This window comes from Vespa crabro, chromosome 7, assembly GCF_910589235.1.
Source record: "Vespa crabro chromosome 7, iyVesCrab1.2, whole genome shotgun sequence".
NCBI classification, from domain to species: Eukaryota; Metazoa; Arthropoda; class Insecta; order Hymenoptera; family Vespidae; genus Vespa; species Vespa crabro.
In genome coordinates this window covers 3,091,681-3,108,313 of record NC_060961.1, presented here as the reverse complement: position 1 = coordinate 3,108,313, position 16,633 = coordinate 3,091,681, and the positions used below count along the sequence as shown (strand labels likewise).

Genomic DNA, 16,633 nt, shown 5'->3' with positions numbered 1-16,633 from the left:
TGGCAATTGAACTCGTTGGTGGGCGTCAATGATTTAATTCATTGCCTCGAGCAAGGTCTTACCTGTTAAATTGGTATGCATTTCATTGGTGAGGAATTGCTGAATATTTTTGATTCATCGTCCATACAGAATGGACTTTTAATTTCATAGTCTATAACAGTAGGAACAATTTCAATAGTAACTTTAGGAAGAAAATTATGATCTTTCAAGCATTTAAATGATATTAGATGTGAGTATTCAAAAGAGATAGTGAATTTATGGATTTAAATTGTTAGCTCTGAATATTGAACGAACTTAACGGAATTATTACATGCTCTGTTAAGCAAAGGTAGGCACTGAATGGAACGTTTGGAATGTAGCAATTACATTACACTAACGGTATTTGTATATTCATGTATCATTCAGCTATTACATTAATCCTCGTTAGGAAATGAACCATCATTTACTAAGTAATAAAACCAATAGTTGCATCTTTATGGTACATATGTTCTTTCTTTTTTTTTTTTTTTTTTTTTTTAAGAATAGAATTCTTCGAGTATTTTGCTTTATTCCATTAAAAACGAATCCGATATATTTAATCTTTTTGGAAAATTATTTACTTCTTCATTATTATATCTTTGCTCTATGTGGTCATAATTGACACGATACTTCAGTTAGTTAATCAAATAAATTAATGAGAAATAGTTCTATTTAAAAATTGCTTTAAAAATATATGTGTACGTACATTATATATGAAAAACGTCTCAATGATTTATAATTTATTTCTAATGTAAGAAATCCTGTTTATCGACTGCGTTGCTAGATACAAGTTACTAATAATTGTCGCTAGATGTAACTTCGATCGCTCTTGTATTATATATATATATATATATACACATTCCAGTGATCATATAATAACATTTAACATAGGCGAGTTGAATTTAGAAATGATAATATTCTTATTTATATGATTTAATCAATGTAACAGATACGATAAATCAAATGTTTTATAACTTAAGAATATATTTCTTATAGTGTATCTCATTTATAATTGGTGTTACTCTGTTAAAAATGAGTATAGAATATTCGTGATATTTTCTAACCTCTAAACATTTAATAAACTTCTTAACGCATCTTTCACAACTATTAACTGGTAAATATATTTTTTATTTATATATAAATGGACAGATAATGCATGTTAAATATATTTTTCTTTTACTTAAACATTTCTAAATAGTGATGATCAATGCCAATATCATAGCGTTCATGCAGAATCATATTGGTCATTTTATTTTTTATAATTTAATTGCAGTAACTATGAATGCAGATATACAGAAGAAAATTCTACAGTTTGAAGCTTTTATAAATGGTGTGCTAAAGGCTGATCTTGCCAAGTTAGAAGAAAAACTTGATAATAAAAATACAGATATTGCTGAATTTCTTCAACTAAAGAACATTATCACAACCTTTCAATCCAGCGACTTTAATAAAACAGATTTTAAAACTCAAGTAGATATTGGAAATAATTTCTATGTTGAAGCTCATGTCCAAGATGTTTCAAATATCCTATTAGACGTTGGTTTGGGACACTATGTCGAATTTAGTTTAGAGGAAGCTTTGGTAATAATCAATGTAAGAATTAAACTTTTAGAAAAACAGATAGTTCATATAAGGAAACAAATTGCAAGAACTAATGCCCATATAAAGTTAATTTTAATAGGTATCAGGGACTTACAAGGATTACGATAGTGACATGTGTTATCAAATTGTACAATTCAATGCTTATACTTTCAAATAGGTTTAACATATGTGTCATAGACGTATGTATATAATAAAATCCCAATTATTTCATATAATGTGTATTTTTATAAATAAATGTATATGTTTATTTCAAATACTCTAATAATTACTTTATATTGTTTTGATAATTATCATTGGTAATTGTAGTTATATTGGTTAAAAAATTATATCTAAAAGGCTATTTAAGGTCTTTGTAATTTCAAGAATATTGTGTTTCATACAAATTAATCATGTTAGTGACATTGACTGATTCAATATTCTATGGGGCTGTTGCTTTGTCTCCTTGTTAAGTGTAATTGTGGAATTTTATTAAGACCTTGTAGTTAGTTTATATATATATATCAAAGCTTGGTTAAAAATGCCTCAGTTCATTTTACGTCGTTCAGTTATACAGCATTTATAAGACCTTGTATACGGTCTGATATTCCATTTTTCTTTCTTTTTTTCGAAATAATTTTCAACGTATCATTCATGTCTGATTGGCGTAGTATACCTTCTGAAAATAAGCATAGAGAATTTCTCGAGAAATTCAGTGCTATCTTAATTGATTTCGCATTCGAGAGTGTATTGCGAGACAATCCTGTCTCAAGATGGAGAGATGCAAATTATTTGCAAGAAATTTTGAATTTTGATCTGTTAGAAGAACCAAAATCACAAAAAGATCTCTTATTGGTGGCAAATAAGATATTGAAATATAGCGTTAAAACTGGTCATCCATATTTTATGAATCAACTTTTTTCTGGGTAAGTTCTATTCATGATTCCGATATTACACTTATTCAATATAATCAAGTCAATTAAATGAAAAAAAAAGTTTCTTATCAATTACTAATTAATGATTAATAATTATTTATTTGTATAGATTGGATCCTTATGGCTTGGCAGGACAATGGTTGACTGATGCCTTAAATGCTTCAGTATACACGTACGAAGTAGCACCCGTATTAACATTGATGGAGAAAACCTTGACTAGAAAGTTATTATCTATGTTTTATAAGAATGATAATGGATGTGAATTTGGTGATGCATTGTTTTGCCCAGGTGGATCTTTTGCGAACGGAATAGCTATCAATTTAGCAAGATTTTCTTATAGATGTGAGAAGAAGGTAATCATTCTGTTTTCATCTATTGTATAAAAGAAATATGGAAATTAAAAATAATCATCTTTCTTCAAGGATTTAATAATGAAGCCAATTCTCTTTGCTTCGGAAGATGCTCATTACTCGGTATCTAAATGGGCAAATCTTTGCAATGTAGATGTCGTTCTCGTGAAAACGGATGATTTAGGTAGAATGAGCGTTGATGATTTAAAGATCTGTATTCGACAGGAACAAGAAAAAGGAAGTTCTTTGTTTATGGTTCTTGCTACAGCCGGTAATTAATTTTTTTTTTTTTTGTTTAATAAATATGAAATGATGTTAAATAGTTGTATACGATCATCGACAATATTTTCCTAATTTTAGGAACGACGGTACTGGGTGCTTTCGATCCATTGATCGAAATAGCAAAAATTTGTCAGGATTTGAAAATATGGTTACACGTCGACGCAGCCTGGGGTGGTGGTTTAATATTTAGTAAAAAACATTGTGGTCTTTTAAGAGGAATAGAAAGAGCAGATTCTATATTATTTAATCCTCACAAATTACTGGCCGTTCCACAACAGTGCTCTTTATTTTTGACAAAGCACGATAATATTTTAACCAAAGCACACTCTAAGGGAGCTACTTATTTGTTTCAAAAGGATAAATTTTATTCAGCTGATTTAGATCCTGGAGACAAGTATTTACAATGCGGACGCAGAGCGGATGTTTTGAAGTTTTGGTTTATGTGGCAAGCTAAGGTAAATTATACATGTTGTTTTAAACATTTCTATAAACTTTTCTATTTTTATAAAATATCTTTTAAATGCTCTTAATCAGATTAGAAGCGTATATTGTATGCATCATCTTTCAGATATATTTGAAGCATCTTTTTTGATGCGAACTTAAGACTTATGCATGCTAGAGAAGTGGTTCTTTTTTCCCTGTATTAGATTTTGAATGCAACCACTTATGCAAATATGTAGAAAACTAGCCTTCATAGCACTTTTTTCCCCTACCTTCTTTTAAGCATAGATCTTGTACTTTGGCATTTAAGCCATTACGGTTGAGGTAACAACTCCGTTGAAGTAAAGGGCTTGCATGTTCTGTATAGAGTGTTTGCTGGTGTACTTATGCATATATTAATTTCCCCTGTAGGGATTCAGAATTGTCCATACCTTATTCATTCAGTGAATTTTTAAGATTCCGAAAGAAGTTTTAGAATTTCTCAAGAGTTCAGCTGGTAGCAGTGTTTTTGGTCAATAAGTTTTATAGATCTTGCATGAAAGAAAGTAAGAATTTATTAAGCTAAATGAGAAATTCTGTTCATTTGATGTAATGATAATTAGAATAATACATCATTTTTTAAAAAATATATATTATAGTATAATATATGAATGGACATATACAATTTCTATGGTATAATTATTTTAATGCTTTTCCTTGTTTTTCTTTTAGAAGTGATCTAATTTTATATTGTAGTATGTACTTAAATTATATGAAAGAAAAAAAAAAAAATGTATTTTTATTCATCTAGCTAAAAGCTAAAGAAAAATTCATGACTTGAAAAATTATAGAATGAATTTGCATATATGGGCTATTGAGTAGATACATACACATAATATATGGCTTTGCATTTCTTTCTTTTATATTATTTACTTAGATCAATATGAATTTTTTTTTTTTTTATATTATTTGTCTTCTTTACTAACACTTTCTTTTTACAGGGATCATCAGGTTTTGAAAAACACATTAATCATCTAATGTCACTGTCAGCTTTTTTTAAAGATGAGATTGAAAAAAAGAAACACTTTGAGTTAGTGACACAACCATGTTTCATCAATGTATGCTTTTGGTTTATTCCTTTGCATTTAAAAGATAAGGATTCTATATACAATTATGAGGAAGAATTAAGCAAGGTAAGCATTAACTACCTTATAATAGTAGTTTTAGATATAGTCATCTTTAATTTTATTTTTAATTAAAGCTTATTTGTTACAATTAAGACATATATAGATAGTTAGTAATACATATTAAATATATTTAAAGTTTGTAAGCGTAAAATTGAATTTACCTTTTTTTTATTTTGATATTATTATGCATATACAATTTTTTTATATACAGAAGTGTAATAAGAAAATTTTGCATATAAGAAAATCAAATTTGTTCTTATAACATACGAGTAATTGATTTTATCGGCATATTATCTATAGAGAATATGTTTTAAGTTATTTTTGAACGTTGATAAAGTAACTAATTTGTAAGTTAACTGTTGGTTAAGTAGGTACCATTTCTTATCGATTAGATTTATAGTGCATATATATATATGTATATATATATATGTGTGTGTGTGTGTGTGTGTGTGTATCTGCACTATAATTATAAACTTGATTAAGATTATAGCGAAATTAAAAATTGTATTATTTTAATATTTCTACATAGTCATATTTTCTACTTTAGGTAGCTCCTAAGTTGAAGGGAAGAATGACAAAAAGAGGTAGTTTAATGATCAACTATCAACCATTACGTGAGAAACCAAATTTTTTTCGATTCGTTGTACAAAATTCTGGAACAGATATGCAAGACATTAATTATGTATTAGAAGAGCTGGAAAATCTTGGGGAGTCCTTGTGAATTCCAATATGAGGTTATATATAATCAAATATTTTATTAATAGTTTTTCTTTGATTTTTTTTTTTTTTATTGTATCCACTTTTGCTGCTTTTGGCACACGATATTAAAATACAATACAAATATTTTCTTAAGCTTTCTTGATAGACAATTCAAAGACGAAGATCAATAATTCATATATATTCGTTCATGTATACGATATATATGTCCCCAATCGAATTCCGAATTGGTGTTGGTTGTCCTATTAATAAGACACATTAAATTCGTGATACTAAGGTAGGAGGTCATTTCGTGATTGCGTTTGTCCTACAGCCCTAACGGCCTCACGTCGTATGCGAACGAGCCGGCTAATCCTGATACGACTGACAGCACACAGGGAAGCCATATATTCATATTACTTTGCTCATACTGACTTTCCATGACTGTACAACATTATGGTAGATCTCTGAGTGCTCGTAAAAGGAAATAATGCCAATAATGAGTGACACTTTTTCATTTGTTTTTATTTTTTTTTCTTCTTTCTTTTTTCTTTCTTTTTTTTTTTTTTTAGTGCAATACATGTAATAGCTCACTTTGAAATAATCGATTTGAAAGACCTATTTTTCGTGTTACCAGTAAACTTTGCGAATCGACTTAATATAAAAGGAACGAAAGACTTCTTTCATGTCAATTATTAATTTCGATAGACTTTGATGAGTTTGCTTTTCATTGGATTTCATGATATTACTTTCAGTTAATTGCTTTATTTTTGTTGTTGGCACGATCCGTTAGCGCAATGGCGCATGAACTATATATACTTGCGACCTTTTTTCTCAGACATATTTTTTTTTAATCGATATATATATATATATATATATATATATATATATATATTTTAAACCGATATACATTGATAGTAATAATATTATTTTATTATTGCCGCACGTAAAATTCATAGAAATATCTTAACGTCCGATAGTATTTATGTGATTCTTCAAAAGGTCTGAAAGTATAATTTATTCATTACTGCATTAGCTTATGCGAAATTGTTATATGTTGGTGCAGTACGAGTAGAAAATATACGATAATTTGATTATTCAAGATATACTTGAAAGTTTCATTTTAATTTTCACGAACAATAAATTCCTAATTATTTTTAATTTGTTAAAAAATTCGGTAATTATGAGCATAAAAGATTAAAAGTATGCACGGAATTTCGTGATCATTGAACGACGTTAAAATGGAACATGTTGACCTCATTCGAAGATTAATTGCAGAAAAACGGCCTTGACTTGTCTGTACAATCATAAGTTACGTTTATGGTTTGCCCTGAAACAGATGTTCCAATTTGATTATTTATCTCCTTATAATATATTTTATTTTCATCATAATTTCAAAAATAATAACGTTAATTTACGATTGACGAAAATTAGCAAATATCGCAAGTAATTTGTTAAAAATAATAATTACTCTTTAAACGTGTGATAAAATATATAAATAAAAATTGTTATTGCCTTGAGTTAAATTTACGTGGAACAAAGTACTTTGTAAATAACCATATTATTTTTGGATCGGTTTTATTAAAAATATATAAGAATTTTAAAAATGATAAAAAAAATATTAAAGTAAATGATAGGATCGATTTATTAAATATTGTATGATATTTTAATAAAATAATAAAAAGAAATAGTAGCGATCGAATAAAATGAAATTATAATTATTTGGAATCGTATATATTGCGCGTGGTATCGCGCTAGTTTGTTACGCTCCTGAGCATAAGTCTCTACTAGGGGTGCTTGCCCTGTGGATGAACGTAAGTTGGACAGTAGTCTAGTGCCCTGAAAGACGGCGATAACGTCGGCATACGCGAATAGAAAGTAAAATATTTCGTATAATAGTTTAAATGTCATCGGATATTTATAGAATCGAAACGCAAGATGCGGAAAATTTCCCGGCTTGCGGATCGCAGGTGCGTCATTTTAGTTTCTTTTTTCATTTGGTTCACCCCTTTTCCGTAAACCTGCGCACATCGTAGACTTTCTAGATCATCGTTAAAATGATCTCTTCGTTCAAATTCTTAGAGATCAAATTTTATTATCTTTGATAACACAGTAATCCTTTACCTTTGAGAAATTTAACGAATTCGAAGACAAAGTGCCGAGATTGGACTGCATCGATCGATTGCGGTTAACTAAAACAGACACAACCTCGAATTTAATCGTTCCAGAATGTTGATAAATAGATTTAATTTCCCCGTGCAATCGAGTTATTAACATTGATTTAATTGATTTAATGTCGAATCTGAATTATTATTAATATGAATTAAATGTCGAATCGTGGAAAAATATTATTGTAAATAAAATTTTCAACACCTATCGTTTCTCGCAATAGACACTTGTTTCATATATTTTCATTTTATCAAAAAAAGATTTATTTTAACGCTATCTTCTTTTTTATCACATTGAAATGTTAATTTCATATTTTACATACAATTTTTGTCCTAATGCAATAGTATTTATATAATAGAGCTAAATTAAAAAAAAAAATAATTTTACTTGTCAATAGATATGTGGAAATATTTAAAATAATATTAATAAAGGTCGTTTTATTTTATTTTCCTTTTTTTCTCACATATTTATAAATACGTAAATGGAATTTGAAAGTATTCTACAGAAATTTATAAGATGTATCGTAAGAACTAATTTTGGAATGAAAAGTTCAAGAATAAATTTCATGTTGTAATTTTGATCATCGTAGGCGAATACAATTTCATTTTCGAGAGATTCTTAATAGATAGCTATGTATACATCGAGCTAGTTATCAGTTTTCGTTAGAATAGTCGTTGAATGGTAAAAGATCGTAATCCAACGTTACATTTAAATTATAATCAAGGTTTTATTATATAGATACATAATGTAGATATATAACTAAGGATATATTTTTATTATCCTTATATTTCTATGTTAAATGTATAAAGTACGCTACATTATTATCATTCTTTATATGGTCATCTTCTCACTTTCTTTAATATAATTTAGCATAACATGATTGTTAACCAGACAGATAACTTAATGGTAATAGTTATTTTACGGAATCAATTTTAAAGATCATATTATATAATGCATTAAACATATTTTATTACGTTAGAAGATATAATCAAAATGTCTCATAACATTACGAATCTTTTAATCCTTTATATTACGTTGTAATTCATTAAGCGTTTTAACTGACAGCCTTATGCGAATTTCTATTATTTTAATTTATGAATAGCTTATTATATTTATATTAAGGTATTATATAGGATTTCGTTAATAAACGTTTATCTGTATATACAGGTAAGTTTTATCTCAGAAATGAATTCTGTATTATTTTTTATGCGAATTCATGAGATTTTCGAAGTTAGTACATTTTCATTAACGAGCGATGTTGTCCTTGATCTTATCATTCTATGATAACAATAGTTCAGTAAATGTATTTTTTTTACCCACTTTTAAAACATGTTAAAGAAAAAACTTCTAATGAAAGTTAACAAAAATTTTAAAGAAAAAACTTCTAATGAAGGTTAACATAGGACTCTTTTTAAGCGTATAAAAACTTTACACATTAAATGTAATTGCGTTCCATTTATTTCTCCTTGTTCGGCTCGGTAAATATATAAGGGGAAAGATATAACGTTGAAAACAATTATTTTGAAATTACAAATTGCATCGACCCATCACTTGCATTTTTTTTTCCCTATTAATTAAATATTCTTTTCTTTGAATTTAAAATCGATTGAAATACAAATTGATATTTGAAATTAAAATAAAATAATTATTTCGACAAATCTCACTCGATTTAATATTATATCGAGATAGATTTGAAAAGATGGTACGAATTATGGCTTCTTTTTTAGAAGTACATGACTTTGCAATATATTATCTATATTTGCTCACTCGTTATTCTATCATTCTCTCGTCGACTACCATGAACGACAATTGCCGTTGCACCGGTATCCTTTTCCTACAACGGACATACTCGTTCCTTCTTCTTATACTCATTCGCGAACGAACGAGCAACGCTGTTGGTCAGTGTTGATATTTTTACTGTTGTTGCTTGGCTCTGTGGAACATCGGACATCATTCTCCTCTTTTCTTGGCGAACTTGAACGGTAGAACATGGACATTGCGAGGGCCTACAATTACCTCTTCGAGGAGATAGCAGGTGAATGAACATATTAAATATTTTATTTTATTTTATTAGTAGAATTCCTTTGTCCGTTAACGGTATTCGTAGTTTAAAATATTTTTCATTTCTACAGGAGAATTCAAAATCGATGATCTAAACCTTTGTAAATATTAATCGATGAAATAAGCGTCAAAGTTTTCTACCTGTCTTTTTCATAACTAAAGAAAATATAATATATTCAAAGAGAATTAATGTTTTAATTATTTCCTTTTCATTATTATTATTATTATTATTATTATTATTATTATTATTATTATTATTATTATTATTATTATTATTATTATTATATATGAAGTGAACTGGGACACTTTATTTAATTGATAAAATAAATCAATGGAAAACAGTTTTCTTTCAAAATTGTTTTATCTTAAAATATACAAAATGTAGAAACAATCAAATAAGAACTAAACGAGAATAAAATAAAAATACAATAATATCTTTATGGTGAATTAATGATTTTCTGTCTAATTAGTATGAAATGTGAAGTTGATTTTTGAATTTGTTATTATTAACATTTCTTTTTGCATAGTTTGGATCTCGAATTTTGCAATACTTTAATATATATAATACCAACAATTTAAATATATATACATTTCAACATTTTGACCAGTTGGACAGTTTAATAATTTTCTAAGATTTTTCATTTTCTAACATTCTAATGGTTGCAAATATTCATTTTAGATCCCAGAGTGGCAAACTTTCCTCTGATGCGAGATCCGTTTCCAATGATGTTAATCCTGCTTGTTTATCTAGAGTTCGTTCTTCATATTGGACCTCGTTATATGAAGCATCGGAAACCTTACAAACTGAAGAACTTTTTGATTATCTATAATTGTCTGCTAGCGATCGCAAGTGGAGTCACGTGCTATGGAGTAAGTGAAATTAAATTGTTTTACATGAAACGTTTGTATAATATATATTTATGAAAATGGCAAGTTCATCATATTTAAATATACATGAATATATTTTTGAAGATATTTTTTCTTTTGTAGATTCTAACGTCTGGTTTTACGACGAATCTTTCTCTAGGATGTGAACCTTGTAGTATATCTTATGATGCCGAACCTCTTAGGGTGAGTAATGTATATAAATAGTAATAATATTAATAATAATAATAATAATAATAATAATAATAATAATAATAATAATAGCAGCATCGTGATTGAATGACATCAAACGATAAATGTTTAATTACATCAACGAATTCACGATACATTTCAGACATTTCAGATTCTTTTATGTAAGGATATAAAATATGAATTATTTTATTAAATAATTGAATTAATTGATTATAAAGTAGATAAGAATTTTTCTAGAGAAAAAGATTTCTATGACGAATGATCGATCGTTAATAATTTTCTTTATTGATTTGTAGATGGCTAGTTGGGTTTGGCGAGTATTTATATTGAAGGTAGTCGAATTATGCGACACAATCGTTTTTGTTCTTCGAAAGAAATATAATCAGACATCTTTCCTTCATATCTATCATCATAGTACGACGGTTATAATGGCATGGATGGTTTGTAAATATGTTCCAGGTATGTGACATCATGATTATTATTTTTACTCAAGTTAAACATTTTTATTATTATTATTATTATTATTATTTTATCTAATGAGAAAACTATCTTTTTTATCAAACATTTATCCATATAACATTATTCCAATTGAATTCGTTAACGGTCGATCATAATTTCTTTTTTATAGAATATCTTTATTACAGTCTTTAACCGATGATCATTTTATATTTTTTTGAGTAAAGAATATATAAATAAACGATTATTTTTTTCAGGTGGCATGTGGACTTTCATAATAATACCAAATTGTATCGTGCACGTATTCATGTATACTTATTATCTACTGTCTGCTCTCGGACCAGGAGTAACAGAGAAGATTATGCCGGTGAAAAAATATATCACGAAACTACAAATAGTATGTATTAACGTAATACCATCTTTTTTTTTAGAAACAATGAAGCGATATTATAAGCGGAAACAGATTTTTGCATTGTGTTTCCTATAAAAGAAATCCGATATTCGATTTTCCGTTTTCACGATTCGTTGTACTCAATTCGCTTCCGTTTTTTCTTTCTTTTAGTCCTGATCTTTCTTCTTGCCTTCTTCCATATTGTATTCGAAGTTCACGGAAAAGCAACGCTTTTCTTGGCGAGCATTCGACTGGAAAGTGCATATATCGCACTTTATCCCGATATCCTTGTATTGCTATGCGCATTTTATTTCAAAGTAAAAATCTACGAGAATAAAGGCACTTTGCTCGCAATAACGTTGCCTTTTTTTTTCGAAAGAAAAACATTTTAATAACTTATTAATCACTTATTTATCTTTAATTATTCATATTATTTCTTTCCTTTTTATTTTTATTTTTTTTATATTATAAGAATTTATTAGCTTAAACGGAAAAAACATAAGACTCGCATATCTTTTTCCTTTACTCTGAAAATATGTTTATGTGATTACAGATACAATTCATTATTATGCTGTTGCACACAGGTCAGGCACTGATGCCCTCTTGCGATCCAAATAGAAAATTTGTTGCTTGCTTATATACGATGCAAGTAATTATAATGTTATATATGTTCTGGGGATTTTATAAAAAGTCTTATACAAGAAAGAAGCTGGAATGAGAGATCTTCAATGATCGAATGAATAAAATATAAGGTCATTAGAAATTTCTTACGTGGGATAATAGGTGGATTTTGCACCTATATTAATATTTATATATCGCATAAGGATAATTATATATGATTTATAATTAAACGCATTTTTTTTTGCAAAAATACATAAGACTATTCGTAATAATTATTATATAATAATAATTAATGCGAATAATTAATATAATTAATTATTATATTAATAACCGATATATATATATATATATATATATATATATATTTTGTAGAATGGTGCTTTTCCATTGCATTGATCTTAAAAACGAAATCCTATAAGACTATTTTATATTTTATTAATGGTACCTGTAACTATTGAAAACTTTGTCATTATTTTATTTCGTCTTATTTTATGATGGACAATGTCAGATCGAGCAATGTTAGTCTTGTGCACATTTATTTAAACTATAAGAAACGTAAAGCTTAACCGATCAGTTATCATTTATTATTTGATAATATATTATAACTCATAATATATTCTCAGCATTGTATGATTAATTCTTTACAATAATTCTCTATCGTATCGTATAAAATAATTAATACGAATAGTCATAGATATTTTTACAAAAAAAAAAAAACAAAAAACAACAAAACAAAAAAATAAAATGCGATCAATTATAAATCATATATAAGAATATGATTATCCTTATGCGATTATAAGTGTAAAATATTTCGAAATTGCTGAGAATATATGAGAAAGAAATAGACTGGCGAAACAATATTACGTTTATTAATTAATAGCTTTTTATTTAAGCTCATGTACGATTGCGGATATATTGGTATAAACTGCAGGAAGAAGGGTTAGGGCTTATATAGGACTCCATCGCTTTCACGCTCTGAAATTAGCATAGCGGATTAGTGTGTTCGTGGCTTTAAGTCGACACGCATGGGCTACCACCGATAAGAGTTTATTAACGTGAAAGTGTATTTATCTCGACCCTCGAGGTCTTGCGGGGTCCTCTGCGTTGTATATTCTTTAATTTTCTCTTCCCTTCGGAACCATCTAATCGCGCTCACGCACTAGCTTTTTTTTTTCTAAACAGTGTATTTTAACTTGCAATTCGTTTCTCCCATAATATAAACTATTAAATAACATTTAAAATAAATAATTTCGTATATGCTCTTGAATCGACGATGTTGAACACATCGTTAAAATAGTAATGACGTATAAACGTTATACGAATATACGACGTGAAATTTTCTCTAGCCAGATAAGATGTCTTATATATTTGAATAATTGACGTCTCTTTACTATTACATTTCGACGTATCTTTTATTTAAGAATATAATAAGAATATTGTTATGTATTTAAATGATTGTATATGTGTATCCAAATCTTTTATTGCTTCCAGCGTGATGTTCGTTGAATTCTTTTATAAAAATTGAAAAAAATGTATCGAATACTTTTTACAAATTAAAAATCTTGGCAATTGATAGAATATATTTTTTTAAATAATTTTAAACGATTTCCAATGAGTTGAGTTTTTCAAGGCACGGAGAAAATTGTACTTTCCAGATTCAGTCTAAAGTGAATTACAGATAAGTAGATAAAATTTCGAGTACAATATATATATATATATATATATATATATATATATATATATATATATATGTGTATGTATGTATTTCCGTATTATTGATTTTATTTTTAATTAAATTCGAACGTTCGATGGTTCAAAGGATTAATTAATAATTTTATCGAGTATCGAAAGTTATCGGAGAGGGCGCTAAATTCAATTTTCCTCAAAGCGATTTCCGAGTTATGAAAACTCACTCGGTATAATTCACCTACATAAAATCTACCCGATAAAAGACACTATTTACGTTCTATTGAAGTATATGTATTTTATAACGATGAAACATTTGTGCTACATGCGTTTAAGAGTCAGGACAAAAAATTTTTGTATCTCGGAAATTTCAATAAAAGCGACAATCGATTCATAGATCCTGAAAAGTTAACGCAAAACTCGCTTGCACTTGGTTTCACTAGAAAAGCAATCAACGCGAGGCTGCTGCTGTTGCTGTGCTCGCGAAAATAACGATCGAACCGACGCGTGTGCGGCCTATGCAAATTGCAATTGCAAAGGTAGCGTAAACTAGTTGGACCGAACGTGCTGCTCGAAAGAGGGCGAGTGGAGACTCATAGGAGGGAGTCATTTTTTGTTCCCTTCTTTCTCGAAAATTTTCATTCTCTATCCGGTCTCATTATTGCTGGCCATGCGTAGCCGGTAACTCTCGAATTAACGGCTCGGCCAATTTCCTGAAATTTATAAGGTGGGGTAATGGCACAGACGCCATTGCCATATTACGATCTTCCATTACGATCGTACAGTATACGACATAATTGCTTGCTTAAATAGCAGAGTTTACGCATACACTGTAGTCTACAACTACGTATATACGTATGTTTGTATGTGTATATATATATATATATATATATATATATATATATATATACAAGGTGTCTCAGTAACTCCGTTACAAAGCAATATTTCCATTACTTTTAATGATACGAAGTAACTATTTGTAACATACATTATCGTATAAATCGATTTTTGCTCAAGATTATTTTTTTTAAGATTTCGAAATCATCGAAGATTTTTTTAAATGGTATAAGGACCTTAATGTAATCCACTGAATCAAATATTTCGCTCATTCGGTATTTCCTTGTATCGTTAAAAGTAATGAAAGTATTTGTAACAAAATTATTGAGACACCCTGTATTCTATTCTCGTTCGTATGAAAGCACGAAAGCTCATCGATTGTACGAAAGCCACTAACTCTTTTCTACGATACCGACGAACGATTCTAAAGCTCCTTTGGATTGTCTCTCGTAATCGTATATCTCGTCGAAATTTCTCTTAGCCTGCCATTCACAACGATCGTTACGAATTAATCTTTAAGATTTCGGGTATTGTCATTAAAACAGTAGACAATTCTAGATTTTCTAAGAGCTTTTATTCTAGAATAAAATTTATTTGCATATATCGATTTATTAAAAAATTTAGTTGCGATAAAACATAAGCGAAATTATTATCGATTATACCGTTGATAGGACAGAAAGAAGATTAGATTTGAATAGAAGTTTTAGAAATTAATTTCGTATCCGATACTAGAGAAGGATCACCTATCGTTCTGTATGTCGCTGCTCCTTTCACCACGGGGGTTGAGTTTCGGAGACCGTAAATAGGAACAGAAGTGGAGTTCCCACGAGGGAAGCGGCTTAATTAATTGAACTTAATCTAAATTTAATTTAATTTCTCCTACCCTATATCCTTCGACGACGATGGTCGTGTTCTATCACCGTCCTGTGTGTCTTTCGAATTGGACATTTAAAAGGATGGTACATGAACGAACCAAAACAAAATGGAAAGAAAATGCGTTCTTTCTTAGATGGAATCGCAAGAGTTCAATTAAAATCCGGATTAAAGTAATGAGGATAAGAGAAAAAGAGAAAGAGAAAGAAGAGGATGCGATGATTTAAGAACTCCTGTTGTGTAATTCACGTGTATATAAGGAACTTTTATCGTAAAGTTATATTTGAAAAAAAAAACAAAAAAAAAAAAGAGATACAAAATGACTTTTACTTTTATCGTTAAACTATTCGGAGTCATTTACATTATAAAGAAAGAATATTCACAATGTTTCTCACGAATATTATTAAGATACATCGTTTTTTTCTTTTATACTTTTATACTTTTACGTGATGCTAAAGTATTCGTGTAGGTGACGTCACGACAACGGAAATTTATCAAAACGATTATCTCTTGCATAAGATCGATCCATCCTGGGTGGGACAATGCATCTGCAATTTCTCAGGCAACGCGTTAGCACATGGAACTTAAGCAAATGGTGGACTCGGAAGATTAATGAGCGCAAGAAGAGGAATACGATGAGACGGAGAGGACATCCCCCTTTTGGCGTTAGGATGATATAGAAAAAAAAAGAAAAAAAAAAAAAAAAAAAGAAAAAGAAAAGAAAAAAAGAAGGAACATGGAAAAATGGAAAGAGATAGAGAGATATCTCTTCTTTCGTAAAGAAATCTCTTGCAAGGACTCAAATTTTCCATGCTATTTTTCCTTCCTCAATCGTCAAACCTGCGTTTCAATATCTCAAGGTGAGTAAGAAAAAAAAAAAAAAAAAGAGGAAAGGGACAAGTGAAGTTCGAGCCATGTGTAATCTTGTATGATTTACTTTGGGTGTAAATCACCGTTGTTACAGGTGCCACGCTCGAAATCCACCGCAGCTCGTTT

General features: G+C 28.8%; 3 protein-coding genes across 5 annotated transcripts; all 3 read left to right on the top strand.

The window, feature by feature from the left end:
* Nucleotides 1–888: 888 nt before the first annotated feature.
* Nucleotides 889–1,835, top strand: LOC124425475 (protein UXT homolog). 2 transcript variants are annotated; one of them, XM_046965843.1, is made up of 3 exons: nucleotides 889–1,132; nucleotides 1,292–1,611; nucleotides 1,700–1,835. In XM_046965843.1, the coding sequence occupies exons 2-3, from the start codon at nucleotides 1,297–1,299 to the stop codon at nucleotides 1,775–1,777; spliced, it is 393 nt and encodes a 130-aa protein (XP_046821799.1). In that variant the 5' UTR covers nucleotides 889–1,132; nucleotides 1,292–1,296; the 3' UTR covers nucleotides 1,778–1,835. The 2 variants fall into 2 exon arrangements, with proteins under 2 accessions (XP_046821799.1, XP_046821798.1); XM_046965842.1 differs by having other exon boundaries at nucleotides 1,292–1,835.
* A 146-nt stretch (nucleotides 1,836–1,981) lies between these two features.
* Nucleotides 1,982–5,615, top strand: LOC124425472 (cysteine sulfinic acid decarboxylase-like). The gene is made up of 6 exons (XM_046965838.1): nucleotides 1,982–2,522; nucleotides 2,641–2,884; nucleotides 2,954–3,152; nucleotides 3,242–3,618; nucleotides 4,585–4,776; nucleotides 5,318–5,615. The coding sequence occupies exons 1-6, from the start codon at nucleotides 2,251–2,253 to the stop codon at nucleotides 5,489–5,491; spliced, it is 1,458 nt and encodes a 485-aa protein (XP_046821794.1). The 5' UTR covers nucleotides 1,982–2,250; the 3' UTR covers nucleotides 5,492–5,615.
* A 1,107-nt stretch (nucleotides 5,616–6,722) lies between these two features.
* LOC124425473 (elongation of very long chain fatty acids protein 1-like) lies at nucleotides 6,723–13,821 on the top strand. 2 transcript variants are annotated; one of them, XM_046965839.1, is made up of 7 exons: nucleotides 6,723–7,436; nucleotides 9,622–9,670; nucleotides 10,376–10,566; nucleotides 10,687–10,767; nucleotides 11,070–11,232; nucleotides 11,487–11,626; nucleotides 12,174–13,821. In XM_046965839.1, the coding sequence occupies exons 1-7, from the start codon at nucleotides 7,371–7,373 to the stop codon at nucleotides 12,336–12,338; spliced, it is 855 nt and encodes a 284-aa protein (XP_046821795.1). In that variant the 5' UTR covers nucleotides 6,723–7,370; the 3' UTR covers nucleotides 12,339–13,821. The 2 variants fall into 2 exon arrangements, with proteins under 2 accessions (XP_046821795.1, XP_046821796.1); XM_046965840.1 differs by lacking the exon at nucleotides 12,174–13,821 and adding an exon at nucleotides 11,792–11,974.
* The last annotated feature ends 2,812 nt before the right edge of the window (nucleotides 13,822–16,633 follow it).